General features: G+C 45.3%; 2 protein-coding genes across 2 annotated transcripts in view; one reads left to right on the forward strand and one right to left on the reverse strand.

Moving 5' to 3' along the window:
• The window catches only part of LOC115117676 (uncharacterized), a 33250-nt gene extending 22119 nt beyond the window's left edge, over positions 1-11131 (forward strand). The window contains exons 22-32 of the mRNA XM_065021983.1: positions 2587-2715; positions 3647-3894; positions 4255-4420; positions 4811-5012; positions 7482-7612; positions 8196-8329; positions 8408-8562; positions 8623-8829; positions 9136-9230; positions 9617-9741; positions 10266-11131. Of these exons, the coding sequence (XP_064878055.1) occupies positions 2587-2715; positions 3647-3894; positions 4255-4420; positions 4811-5012; positions 7482-7612; positions 8196-8329; positions 8408-8562; positions 8623-8829; positions 9136-9230; positions 9617-9741; positions 10266-10537 (1864 nt within the window). The 3' untranslated portion in view covers positions 10538-11131. The remainder of the gene's footprint in view (positions 1-2586; positions 2716-3646; positions 3895-4254; positions 4421-4810; positions 5013-7481; positions 7613-8195; positions 8330-8407; positions 8563-8622; positions 8830-9135; positions 9231-9616; positions 9742-10265) is intronic.
• LOC115117677 (inhibitor of growth protein 2) lies at positions 10686-13793 on the reverse strand. The gene is made up of 2 exons (XM_029646167.2): positions 13481-13793; positions 10686-12248 (listed from the first exon to the last, which is right to left on the reverse strand). Exons 1-2 carry the CDS (start codon positions 13623-13625, stop codon positions 11530-11532), a joined length of 864 nt encoding a protein of 287 aa, XP_029502027.2. The 5' UTR covers positions 13626-13793; the 3' UTR covers positions 10686-11529.
• Positions 13794-14192: the final 399 nt, after the last annotated feature.

Genomic DNA, 14192 nt, shown 5'->3' on the forward strand with positions numbered 1-14192 from the left:
CTGACCAAGTGAAATGGGACTCCCTAAATCTTTATCAGATTGTTACCAATCAAACAAGGTATGACTCCAAACACCCAGAAAAGGCTACTCTTCTTGATGTTATCCTCACAAATAATCCTGATAGGTATCAGTCTGGTGTTTTCTGTAATGACCTTAGTGATCACTGTTTTACAGCCTGTGTTCATAATGGCTGCTCAGTGAAATGACCTGTCCTCATATTCACTTGCTAAAAAAAATAAGAAAAAATGAGCAAGCCTTCCTTCATGAACTGGCCTCTGTAAATTGATGTAGAATCAGCTTGATCTCCTCTGTCGAAGACGCTTGGACCTTCTTCTGGACATAATTTATAGATTGGCAGGTAAGGGTGCTCTCGAGCGGCTAGATGTTCTTTATCATTCGGCCATCAGATTTGCCACCAATTCTCCTTATAAGACACATCACTGCACTCTATACTCCTCTGTAAACTGGTCATCTCTGTATACCCGTCGCAAGACCCACTGGTTGATGCTTATTTATAAAACCCTCTTAGGCCTCACTCCCCCCTATGTGAGATATCTACTGCAGCCCTCATCCTCCATATACAACACCCGTTCTGCCAGTCACATTCTGTTAAAGGTCCCCAAAGCACACACATCCCTGGGTCGCTCCTCTTTTCAGTTCGCTGCAGCTAGCGACTGGAACGAGCTGCAACAAACACTCAAACTGGACAGTTTTATTTCCATCTCTTCATTCAAAGACTCAATCATGGACACTCTTACTGACAGTTGTGGCTGCTTTGCGTGATGTATTGTTGTCTCTACCTTCTTGCCCTTTGTGCTGTTGTCTGTGCCCAATAATGTTTGTACCATGTTTTGTGCTGCTACCATTCTGTTTGCTACCATGTTGTTGTCGTGTTGTGTTGATGTCATGTTGTGTTGATACCATGCTGTGTTGTCATGTGTTGCAGCCTTGCTATGTTGTCTTTAGGTCTCTCTTTATGTAGTGTTGTCTCTCTTGTCGTGATGTGTGTTTTGTCCTATATTTACATGTTGCATGAGGTCTTTTGCCTTTTGGTAGGCCGTCATTGTAACTAAGAATTTGTTCTTAACTGACTCGCCTAGTTAAATAAAGGTATATACATATATGGCAGGTTGCTGTAACAGGGAAAGAATTTGACAGCTGTGTGTGCAGACCACAATTGAATTACAATGCTTCCAAATATTATTTTAGAAATACTATTTTAAATAAATACAAAGTTCTAACAAATGTATATATTTCAATATAGGTATTTTGAGTACTTGAGAATTCAGAGGTCCATATGTAGTCATGACTAACTCTACAAAGCTACCGCTGTGTTCTCACAGGACTGCCATTGTTAGGAAAAATAGCTAACAATAGCACTTTTAAAAAAACAGTGAAACCTCAAATAAACCCTGTTACTGTGTTACTGTGTTACTGTGTTACTGTGTTACTGTGTTACTGTGTTACTGTGTTACTGTGTTTACAACCGTACAGCCCTTTGAAGTGGAGACGTGGCCAGTATCTGGAAGGCTTTCTATGGTCTATTTGCTATTTGAGTTAGGTGATGGGTCTGGCTGAGTCTGGGTCTGGCTGAGTCTGGGTCTGGCTGGGTCTGGCCTAGTCTGGGTCTGGCTGAGTCTGGGTCTGGCTGAGTCTGGGTCTGGCTGGGTCTGGCTGAGTCTGGGTCTGGCTGAGTGAGTCTGGCTGAGTAGCCAAGGCAGTGTCTTGATGGGCCTTTAATAGTCTGTGGGTTCCTCTCTGTGTTTTCTCACTCACTTTTTCTGGCTTTTGCATTCTCTCTCTCTCTCTCTCTCTCTCTCTCTCTCTCTCTCTCTCTCTCTCTCTCTCTCTCTCTCTCTCTCTCTCTCTCTCTCTCTCTCTCTCTCTCTCTCTCTCTCTCTCTCTCTCTCTGTCTCTCTCTGTCTCTCTCTCTCTCTCTCTCTCTCTCTCTCTCTCTCTCTCTCTCTCTCTCTCTCTCTCTCTCTCTCTCTCTCTCTCTCTCTCTCTCTCTCTCTCTCTCTCTCTCTCTCTCTCTCTCTCTCTCTCTCTCTCTCTCTCTCTCTCTCTCTCTCTCTCTCTCTCTCTCTCTGTCTCTCTCTCTCTCTCTCTCTCTCTCTCTGTCTCTCTCTGTCTCTCTCTCTCTCTCTGTCTCTCTCTGTGTCTCTCTGTCTCTCTCTGTCTCTCTCTCTCTGTCTCTCTCTCTCTCTCTGTCTCTCTCTGTCTCTCTGTCTCTCTCTCTCTCTCTGTCTCTCTGTCTCTCTGTCTCTCTGTCTCTCTCTGTCTCTCTGTCTCTCTCTGTCTCTCTGTCTCTCTGTCTCTGTCTCTCTGTCTCTCTGTCTCTGTCTCTCTCTGTCTCTCTGTCTCTCTCTCTCTCTCTGTCGCTCTCTCTCTCTCACTCTCCCTCTCTCTCTCTCTCTCTCTCTCTCTCTGTCTCTCTCTCTCTCTCTCTCTCTCTCTCTCTCTCTCTCTCTCTGGAGGCCTCTCTCTCTCTCTCTCTCCCTCCCTCTCTCTCTCTATCTCTCTCTGTCTCTCTCTCTCTCTCTCTCTCTCTCTGTCTCTCTCTCTCTCTGTCTCTCTGTCTCTCAGGTCTGGAGGTCAGGCAGCGGTGCTTAGTGCCAGAGGGGGGGCTGTGTTGTCTGTCCTCAGAGCCCAGCATGGTGCTGCCTCCATACAAGGAGTGGAGATGACCAATCAGTACCTACTGCTCTTCTGCAGGTATCTGTTTTATATATTTAGAATGGTGTGGGCGTACCCCCAAAAACAGAATGGTGTGGGCGTACCCTAACAACAGAATGGTGTGGGCGTACCCCAACAACAGAATGGTGTGGGCGTACCCCAACAACAGAATGGTGTGGGCGTACCCCAACAACAGAATGGTGTGGGCGTACCCCAACAACAGAATGGTGTGGGCGTACCCCAACAACAGAATGGTGTGGGCGTACCCCAACAACAGAATGGTGTGGGCGTACCCCCAAAAACAGAATGGTGTGGGCGTACCCCAACAACAGAATGGTGTGGGCGTACCCCAACAACAGAATGGTGTGGGCGTACCCCAACAACAGAATGGTGTGGGCATACCCCCAAAAACAGAATGGTGTGGGCGTATACCGGTCATTAAAAATATTCATAGGAGTAGACAGCTGATTGGCCGGCTCAGGCAATGAGCCAACATGTCATGTATTATGAGGAAATAGCAACCATTTTTTTTAAACGGTCTACTTGAGATACAAGATTGAGGTGTTTTTTTCTCTCTAATTTATGCTTTGGCCACAAATACGAGTAGGCCTTTAGGTATGAGTTAACAGGATATTAACTTTTAAAAGTACGATTTTCACTCGACAGTTACTTTAAGTGCAAGTATGCATCCCCTCCATTAACCATAACCCTATGTTATGCATTACAACCCAGAATGCATAGCTCATAAGGCATTATAGATGTGTGTGTGTGTGTGTATAATGCCTTATGAACAGAGTAGTGATAAGTGCTTCTGAAAAGTCTATCACGGCATCATAATCACATGATCATATTAGATGTTTTATTAAAGAAACAGACCATTGCTATTCATAGTGCACCTGCCTATGTTTATGCCTCCCTCCCTCATCCCTCATCCCTCCTCCCTCCTCCCTCATCCCTTCCTCCCTCCCAGGTACCCTTACAAGCGGGACAGTGAGATTATTCATATTGAGCTGTACAGCACGGCCAGTTTCAAGTACGAGCGCTCCATCCTGGGCTGCAGCCAGGACGACATCTCCCAGGTCACCGTCAACCGGACGGGGACGCACGCCGTGGCCTTCTGCCCCTCCCCCCGCACCGGCATCACGCAGGTCGTGACATGGAACCTGGAGACAGAGGACCACAAACACATCGCCTGTTTCCCCGGGATACTGACTGCAGGTTAGTAAGAGCGGTTAGGTGGAGACTTCCAGGCATCGGTTGCTGTCTTGGTTGACTGATTGGAAATCGGTTAGAATGTGGTGGAGTCGGAGACTGTTCGGAAAAGGCTTCAAGTTCATCCGGGTATTATCTTGCAGTGTTTGTGTCTAACGGTGGCGAGACTGCTGTGGATTCATAAAGAAAGGCCCAGGGAATAAACATACCACCATTTAATTCACATGACATGACCTATCAGTGAACTCCGAGACTAACATTGACATTGACAGACACAAACCGTTTACTTTTGATGCTAAATTGACGTTGAGTTTACGCTCAGGAAAACCATTTCCTATTGGTCCTCTCCCCTCCCCCTGTCTGTAGGTGTGTGTTTGGAACTGCGGTTCTGTGTGGGTGTGTGCAGTGGGGAGAGGTACCCAAGGCTGTGGGACCTGGCCTCCAGGGTCAACGACCAGACCCTCACCTACAATGTCCACAAGGTGAAGAGGGACGGCACAGAAGAAGTCATCCTCATGGGGAAACGCCCACGGTAGGTCTTTATCAACAATCTTCAATTTACAGGACTATTATTATCTCAATAATATCAGGATTAGTATTATCTGTACTATTTGCTGTATTGTTTAAATAGTACTGGTAATAGTATTTTAAATATTCAGACATTATTGGTTTCTTTTAACGTCATCTCAATAGGCTAAGTTGCTATCCTCCTCCTCCTCCTCCTCCTCCTCCATATTCACTGTTCTATTTACACAGCATAGTTGAGAAGTGTACATACCCACTGGGGATTTGCTCCTCCTGCCAGTTGAAGGAGATGAGACAAGGAGGAAGGAAGCCACTTTATATTATTGAGATGCACCCTCATATGCATCTGCTTTGATTGCCTTGCTCTTTCCTGGGTCTCTTCTCCCTCCGGTGACAGCTACGCGGTGTGCAAGTCCCTTCGGCCTGGCACGGTACGGGTCTGGAACCTGGCCAGATCCAGGTTCACAGGTCGACCTGTCAGAGTGGAGCACGGTCTCTATGGCAACACCGACGTGGCGTTGGCCCACGACCTGAAGCTGTACATCCTGACAGACAGAGGGACGGCCACCTTCACAGACACCCCCTCACCCATATTCCAGGTCACCGGCTTCCCTACTTCATGTATCAGTTAGCCTGGGATCCCTACTTCATGTATCAGTTAGCCTGGGATCCATACTTCATGTATCAGTTAGCCTGGGATCCCTACTTCATGTATCAGTTAGCCTGGGATCCATACTTCATGTATCAGTTAGCCTGGGATCCCTACTTCATGTATCAGTTAGCCTGGGATCCCTACTTCATGTATCAGTTAGCCTGGGATCCCTACTTCATGTATCAGTTAGCCTGGGATCCCTACTTCATGTATCAGTTAGCCTGGGATCCCTACTGAATCCACTGTGAACTACGCTGTTCTTTCACTTCACGGTTACACTTGAAGTCACCTCATGAGTTGACAGTGGCATACGTGTAGTGACATATGTGCTCTGCATGTGACTGCTTATAGCAGGGGTCCCCAAATGGCATGGTTTTATTTGGCCCCCCAAGTTTTCTGAGCAAAAAAATAATTATATATATATATATATATACAGTGGGGAGAACAAGTATTTGATACACTGCCGATTTTGCAGGTTTTCCTACTTACAAAGCATGTAGAGGTCTGTAATTTTTATCATAGGTACACTTCAACTGTGAGAGACGGAATCTAAAACAAATATCCAGAAAATCATATTGTATGATTTTTAAGTAATTAATTTGCATTTTATTGCATGACATAAGTATTTGATACATCAGAAAAGCAGAACTTAATATTTGGTACAGAAAACTTTGTTTGCAATTACAGAGATCATACGTTTCCTGTAGTTCTTGACCAGGTTTGCATACACTGCAGCAGGGATTTTGGCCCACTCCTCCATACAGACCTTCTCCAGATCCTTCAGGTTTCAGGGCTGTCGCTGGGCAATACAGACTTTCAGCTCCCTCCAAAGATTTTCTATTGGGTTCAGGTCTGGAGATTGGCTAGGCCACTCCAGGACCTTGAGATGCTTCTTACGGAGCCACTCCTTAGTTGCCCTGGCTGTGTGTTTCGGGTCGTTGTCATGCTGGAAGACCCAGCCACGACCCATCTTCAATGCTCTTACTGAGGGAAGGAGGTTGTTGGCCAAGATCTCGCGATACATGGCCTCATCCATCCTCCCCTCAATATGGTGCAGTCGTCCTGTCCCCTTTGCAGAAAAGCATCCCCAAAGAATGATGTTTCCACCTCCATGCTTCACAGTTGGTATGGTGTTCTTGGGGTTGTACTCATCCTTCTTCTTCCTCCAAACACGGCGAGTGGAGTTTAGACCAAAAAGCTCTATTTTTGTCTCATCAGACCAAATGACCTTCTCCCATTCCTCCTCTGGATCATCCTGATGGTCATTGGCAAACTTCAGACGGGCCTGGACATGCGCTGGCTTGAGCAGGGGGACCTTGCATGCGCTGCAGGATTTTAATCCATGACGGCGTAGTGCGTTACTAATGGTTTTCTTTGAGACTGTGGTCCCAGCTCTCTTCAGGTCATTGACCAGGTCCTGCCGTGTAGTTCTGGGTTGATCCCTCACCTTCCTCATGATCATTGATGCCCCACGAGGTGAGATCTTGCATGGAGCCCCAGACCGAGGGTGATTGACCGTCATCTTGAACTTATTCCATTTTCTAATAATTGCGCCAACAGTTGTTGCCTTCTCACCAAGCTGCTTGCCTATTGTCCTGTAGCCCATCCCAGCCTTGTGCAGGTCTACAATTTTATCCCTGATGTCCTCACACAGCCCTCTGGTCTTGGTCATTGTGGAGAGGTTGGAGTCTGTTTGATTGAGTGTGTGGACAGGTGTCTTATATACAGGTAACAAGTTCAAACAGGTGCAGTTAATACAGGTAATGAGTGGAGAACAGGGGGATCTTAAAGAAAAACTAACAGGTCTGTGAGAGCCAGAATTCTTACTGGTTGGTAGGTGATCAAATACTTATGTCATGCAATAAAATGCAAATTAATTACTTAAAAATCATACAATGTGATTTTCTGGATTTTTGTTTTAGATTCCGTCTCTCACAGTTGAAGTGTACCTATGATAAAAATTACAGACCTCTACATGCTTTGTAAGTAGGAAAACCTGCAAAATCGGCAGTGTGTCAAATACTTGTTCTCCCCACTGTATATATATATTGTTGGACATAATAGACTGAAAACACGAGGAAATTAGCTCCCAAATTATTTTAATTTAAGAAATGTGTTCCCAAGTATTCCCGTGCATAAGAGAGAATCGTATACAAATGTAATCAAGATTTGAAATTATTATGTTTTAGTCAAACATTAAATCTGTTTGGGCTTCAATTTGCCGTCTACAAATGATTTGTAATTATGTTCCGGTCCCCGTCCATCCGCTCTAGAAAAAAAACGGCCTGCGTCTGAATCTAGTTGATGATCCCTGGCCTATAGGTTTTAACCCGGGTCTCCTACATGCAACAAGACTGTGTTAGCCCATTGAGCTAAACGCCTAGTCATTCATCTTCTGTTTCACTTGACACCGTAGACTCTACTGGTCTATGACCTGATCAAGAGAAGCTACGTGAGGAGACAGTCTGGTCTCTACATCGTCCCCTGTCCCCGACACGAATACAGGCTTCTGGAGGGGCAGCTACTTCTGGGTCTGTCTGAGACGAGGTGAGAGCGATTCGGTTACTTGAAACAAGCACCAGCTAACTTAGTCCACTTCCTGAAACACCACACCCCAAATAAAGTCCCTCTGAGCCAGTTACTCTAGATAAATAACACCTTCTAGCGTCCTAATTGTCTCATAGCTTAACGTTGTTGTGTTCATTGTTGCCCCTAATACGTTTTGCCTCATTGTCGTGAATTGCTTTTGGGATGTGGAAGGCTAGAGCTTTTTCATTGTCCAGACCCTGTTTTATTTGGGACTGTTAGGAGGTACAGGGATCATACCCTGTTTCATTTGGACTGTTGGGAGGTACAGGGATCATGACCTGTTTCATTTGGACTGTTGGGATCACGACTTGTTTTATTTAGACTGTTGGGAGGTACAGGGATCATGACTTGTTTCATTTGGGACTGTTGGGAGGTACAGGGATCATGACCTGTTTCATTTGGGACTGTTGGGAGGTACAGGGATCATGACCTGTTTCATTTGGACTGTTGGGAGGTACAGGGATCATGACCTGTTTCATTTGGACTGTTGGGAGGTACAGGGATCATGACCTGTTTCATTTGGGACTGTTGGGAGTTACAGGAACCATCTGATTTTGTGGGACCTGGAGTCTGGGTATATCAAAGGGAGGATGAAAGCATCCCACACAGAGTCTCTCCTGTCCAGCAGCACCGTCAGAGACAGACAGTCCCAGATACCACCAAATGAGACCACAGGTAACAATACCAGAGACCAATACCAGAAAAGTTGTGCACGGGGATCTAGCTAAGCTATTTGGTGACTATTTCCTCCAGCTCTAGTGATGCCCTGGGACAGGCGGACAGAGAGCCACTCTGCTAAGTGTAGGAGGCTGGAGAAGGAGGATCAGAGGGAGAAGGAGGAGCAGCGCAGTCTAGACAGGGAGAAATACAACTCCATAGACCAGTACCTTCTCAGTGGGGACCAACAGGTAAAATGTGTGTGTTTGTGTTGCGATGTATCTTCATTCCCCTGATCCCCTCACTACCAGGTGGTGGTGTGTTCCTATTTCTCCCACCACCTCAACGTTTTCAGCGTGGGCTCCCAGGACCACCTCCACACCCTGGAGGATAGGACGTCCCTGCTGATCCTCCACACCGCCGCCCTCACACACCCCGGGGGACACCTGGTGCTGGCCAACTACAGCCAAGCTCATCATATACCTTACCTCACCCTCTGGGACCTTCAGAAAGGCACGGTATGTACATTCTTAGAGAAAAGGGTTCGAAAAGGGTTTATCAGCTGTCCCCATAGGAACTTTTTTTTCTAGGTAGAACCCTTTTGAGTTCCGGGTTTAACCATCTGTGGAAAGGGTTGTACGTGGAACCAAAAAGGGTTCTTCAACGGGTTCTAGATATAACCTTTTCTTCTGAGTGTACAGTATAAAGCCAGATTCAAATAGCTTTATTGTCCAACTGGGATCAGTGACAACACTATTTTACAGTACATTGGCTAAATTATTTGACACCCCCCCCAATTATTGTATTTTTTACACTTGTGAAAGGTGAGGAAAAGGTTGAAGAACGAGCCAGGAGTCTGTTGTGTGGCAATCACAGATGATGCCAGCAGAGTCGCCTTTGGGATCAGCGGATGTAACAAGTAATAAGTTTCAAAATGACACGTCACTCATAACATCTCCGAGTCATTTAAGTTCCATATCTAAACATATGGCTCATGCCTTTATGGTCTGTCACAATGAGAAGGCTCATGCCTTTATGGTCTGTCACAATGAGAAGGCTCATGCCTTTATGGTCTGTCACAATGAGAAGGCTCATGCCTTTATGGTCTGTCACAATGAGAAGGAATGGTCTGTCACAATGAGAAGGCTCATGCCTTTATGGTCTGTCACAATGAGAAGGCTCATGCCTTTATGGTCTGTCACAATGAGAAGGCTCATGCCTTTATGGTCTGTCACAATGAGAAGGCTCATGCCTTTATGGTCTGTCACAATGAGAAGGCTCATGCTTACCTCTTCTCCCGATTAGGCTTAAAGTGTGGGATCCCTTCAGGAGGAATCACAAGACTATCTCTGGCTACGCCAGCCTGAGGCTAGGAGGATCCAACCAGCTTTATATCACTGAGGGAGGAGCCAAAGCCATTCTACTAGCAGGTAGGACAGAGACCACTTTAGATTTTCAGCTATCTTTCCCTTTTATAGAAAAGTGAGATAATTAGGTTTCTCTGTGCACAAAGATATTGGCAACCTTGCACAAGTCACTATTTCTTCTCAAAATAGATGTGAAAAAAACATGGTTTTCAAACATGCACAGGACTCAAAACAAATATTTAAACTCACTTCAAAGTAAAAAAAATTATCTGGACTAAATGATCCCAAATTCAGATACATTTGGCTGGAGGAAAGTCATCCTCGACAACTGTAATTGATCCTACTTGTGGTAAGTTGCAGGTGCCATTCAACCAGTTTTGAAAAGAGAAAACAACTTTCTTTTCCATTGACAAGTGCAAGGGTGCCACTATATTTGAGTGCATCAGTAAGGGATAGTGGTGAGTGGGACAGGGTGTTCACAAACAACTGATAGAATGTGTGTTTACACTCAAGTGAAAGTAGAGCGAGTTATATAGTGTCACACAGGTTATAGTAAAGTGACAATTCATGCTGTTTTATTCACACAGGTGAGCTGAGCCTATGGGACTTGGAGGCCTGCAACGTCCTCTCTGTCCTTTCCCCTGATGCCCACGTCCAGTGTCTGACACTCCTTGGAGGAGACAACAGTAGCACCCTACTGTTGGGCCTTAGCCACAGCCCCGCCCTCGTCGCTGTCAGGCTGACGTCACAATCACAGGGGGTCGCCGTGGCAACCGGCTCCAGGGACGAAGACGTGTTCTCGGAGTCCAGTAGTAGCGAGGACGAAGACGACAGTCGGACACACGTAGGACTGGAGTAGAGTTTGTTCAGGAACTTCATGTTGAGTATTTGGAGATATCCTGACTTACCGAGACACTTCAGCCTTCGAACAGGATGACCTGATAAGTAGAATGTGAAATGTGTGTATATATATATATATTTAAGAAAAGACAAGGATTGGTCTCCCATCTGCAATAGAACTGTTTTAATGGATATAAAATAAACATTACATGCCATTACACTAGTTTGACAAAGTATATAGAATGTCAACACAAACATGAAATACCATTCTGACGGTGCCCCCGATCATCATCATCATTATCATTATATAGCAAATCAAAAAGTGCTCCACCTGAGGATGGTCAGTTGGCAAAGAAATCATAAAACAACCTAAAAATGTGAAGTATTGTGTCAAATCCCAGCTCAGGTAAGTAACTTCACATAAGGCAGAAACAGAGCAATCTAGCCCTCCATCTGCCATACAAATAAAACGTAGCACAATGAACTATTTAGCCCCATCTGGTAGTGACCAAATCAGTGAATCCAGACTTGTTGATTTGGAACATATTTATTTTTTAAAACTGCATAAGAAATGAAACTTACTGAATTGAAAGACGGGGCGAACATAATGCATTCATTTTCACAAAAAGAGGACATCATTCAGGTACATTACATCAAGTCAAAATGGCCAGTAAGCCAAAATATGCTTTTTGAGTTACTTTAATTCCATTCAGCCAAGTGTTGAGTAACACGATAGAACCCAGTAGATGGCAGCTTTAGGCTTCTTAAAGTCAACATCTGGCTTCCCAGAATAACCTTTAGGCTTCAGTGTGGGTCCACCAGTATGGTAACAGCACCAGTTCAGTATTGGTCAAATCCTTTACTCAAGAGTAGGCGCTGCAGGAGGAAAATGTGTTTCGATTGTGCTCTCAAAACTTCACAACATTTAGTCATACCTTGAATGACTTACTTTGACAAACTCAACCCTCAGTTCGGCAATGTTCCCGAGAGGAAAGAGAGGACATGCCACAACTACCTGGACCTCCTGTCCTTTTTGTTCTTATCCAGGCTTTTGTCCATAGTCTTTTCGTTGTCCCCTCTGCACTTGGGACAGAACCACTTCCCCTTGGGCTTGTAGGTGAGCCCCACGCAGGAGAAGTGGAACCACTCGATGGGGCACGCGTCGTTGTCGCAGCCAATCATCTCGCCGTAGGACACCTGCTCACACAGGCAGTAGGTGGGCTCGTTGGGGTCGATGGTGAATTCCACAGGCGAGGTGCCTCGCTCCTGCTTGGCCTTGCGCTTCTTCTTCTTGGCAGACTTTGACCTCTTCTCCCGCGGCTGCATAGGCAGTTCATCCACCGGGTCATCCATCGCTGTTCCGTTCCCTGAGGCGTGGTTGGCGTCGCGGCTCTCGCTGTTACGCTGACGTCTCGGCCGGCGGGCGGAGGAGCGCTCCGCAGGTGTGGACACCGCCGCCTCCTGAACGGAACCGGAGCGCCGCTCGGTGACCACCCGCTCCCGCTCGCTGGCCTCGCTGGGCTCCTGGAGACAGAGGGAGTGGGAGTCCATCTGGCGGGAACGGTTCTCTACCAGCTCAGTCATCTGGGTGACCACATGGATCTTCTCGTCGCCCAGCTCCTGGCTGCTGATGAGGGCCCGCTGCAGCTGGATCTGAAGCCTCTTACGCTGTGCCGCGTCCCGCTCGCCCTGGTAGCGCTCGTAGACATCGTCGACCTCCTTCAGGACCTCTGCAAAGCACACAGAATGACAAGAGTTCAATGTTGTGGCGTTACTATTGAGTTGAGAAATTTGCATTGGGAATATAATCCTATCCGACGCGATGTCAGTCAGAGGAAACTTTTACATACTCAATGAAGTTCCTGGTAGGAACAGGGGGCAAATGCATTACAAATGTCCCTTTTGTGCACAATTGTATGCATATTTTATTGTTGCTGCAAACTGTAGGAGCACTGAAATCAGCTGATGTCAATCTGACAAACGAGTAATAAGATGGAAGATATTAGAATTTATAGATTCCTTACTACTTCCGCATTGGTTTATATTCAGGAAGTGATGACACTTTCTGCCTGATCAGGGGTCGTCACTAGTTGCCACAAAGTCATAAACCCCGCCTGTTTCTACATTGGTCTTGAAAACCTAACCACGCTGCTAACATTTATGCCTAACCTTAAATACTAAAAAGCGAATTTGAGTTATGAATTTGTAAGATATTGACAATGGTAACTAGTGACAGCCCTGGTCAGGGGGTTGTCCCCCTGCTTGCTAAGTGGATCACACACACACACACACACACACACACGACTACAACAACACAACTGTCAGACGAAGTAACGTTACTGGCACAACAAAAGAAACGAGACATTTTTTCAGCTCGTAAATGAGACATTTTCAACACCGGCGGATTGCAACCACCACCTAAACTGAGTTGACGTTACTCCCAATATAACATTTGCTAGCAAGCAACACCGTCGACCAAAAAAAAAAAAAAAAAGTCAACATCCCTTGCATAGTAAACATTAAAAATATAAATAAAAACGCATGCAAATGAAAAGAAAAGGTTTGACCAACTCTTAAGTAAGCCGCTAAACGACACAAATAAACACCCCTTCTTGCCAAAATGGCTGATCTGTGGTTATCAATCTCATTGCTATCGAGGCAACTCGGACCTCACTTCGGAGACGTTGTTTATGGATAACAAATTGAAGGCATACATAACTACTCGATAGAAGAACCAAACGTTATATTTCAGAAAGAAAAGGGGGTGGGGGGACCCGAGTTTAATACTAGCTAGCTAATGTTAGCTAGTTGCTAATGTATGGAGTATTAACATCAGCTAGTTATTGTAGCTGTCTAAAGTGACTCCGGCACTGGTCAATACAACGCACTCAATTTTTATACGATTTTATCGTCATAACTCTTAAATAAAACCACCAAAAACAACGAAAGAATAAAACAATACCTTGATACTTTGAGTCAATTTCTCGTAGCAGAGAGACGTTTCTTTGTATATCCAAAGGCAGGGATTCAACACATTCCAAATAATCTTCCACATAGCTGACGAGTTGCGACTTTTCTACGTTTGGGTAATGATTATGACCTAACATTGTTCCACCGATGCATCGAGACAAGAAAACATGTACATAGATTTGAGATGATTTAAAAAATAAAAAAATAAAAAATGTATCTAGCTAGTATGGTTTGTAATGGGCAGTTCCATCCGCAAGGCGAACTGCAGCACTTCACTTCAAACAAAACTGCACCCACTGCGCATGAGCGACTATATTCCTTTTATGGCAATGCATCGCATTTTCACATTTTTTTAGTTGACGGGATGGGCCATTCATATGTCTAGCTTTTGGATTGGCTGTGAACATTTTTTTTACTTGACGTGATGGGCCATTCATATGTCTAGCTTTTGGATTGGCTGTGAACATTTTTTTTACTTGACGTGATGGGCCATTCATATGTCTAGCTTTTGGATTGGCTGTGAACATTTTTTTTACTTGACGTGATGGGCCATTCATATGTCTAGCTTTTGGATTGGCTGTGAATTTTTTTTTTACTTGGCGGGATGGGCCATTCATATGTCTAGCTTTTGGATTGGCTGTGAACATTTTTTTAGTTGACGGGATGGGCCATTCATATGTCTAGCTTTTGGATTGGCTGTTGGA

Source organism: Oncorhynchus nerka, linkage group LG8 (assembly GCF_034236695.1).
Source record: "Oncorhynchus nerka isolate Pitt River linkage group LG8, Oner_Uvic_2.0, whole genome shotgun sequence".
Classification (NCBI taxonomy): Eukaryota; Metazoa; Chordata; class Actinopteri; order Salmoniformes; family Salmonidae; genus Oncorhynchus; species Oncorhynchus nerka.

Excerpts from the sequence above, each read along its gene's own strand:
- LOC115117677 (XM_029646167.2), bottom strand. The coding sequence starts at position 13,625 with ATGTTAGGTCATAATCATTACCCAAACGTAGAAAAGTCGCAACTCGTC. Across the intron at positions 12,249-13,480 it reads AATTGACTCAAAGTATCAAG|AGGTCCTGAAGGAGGTCGAC; the intron begins GTATTGTTTTAT and ends TGTGCTTTGCAG.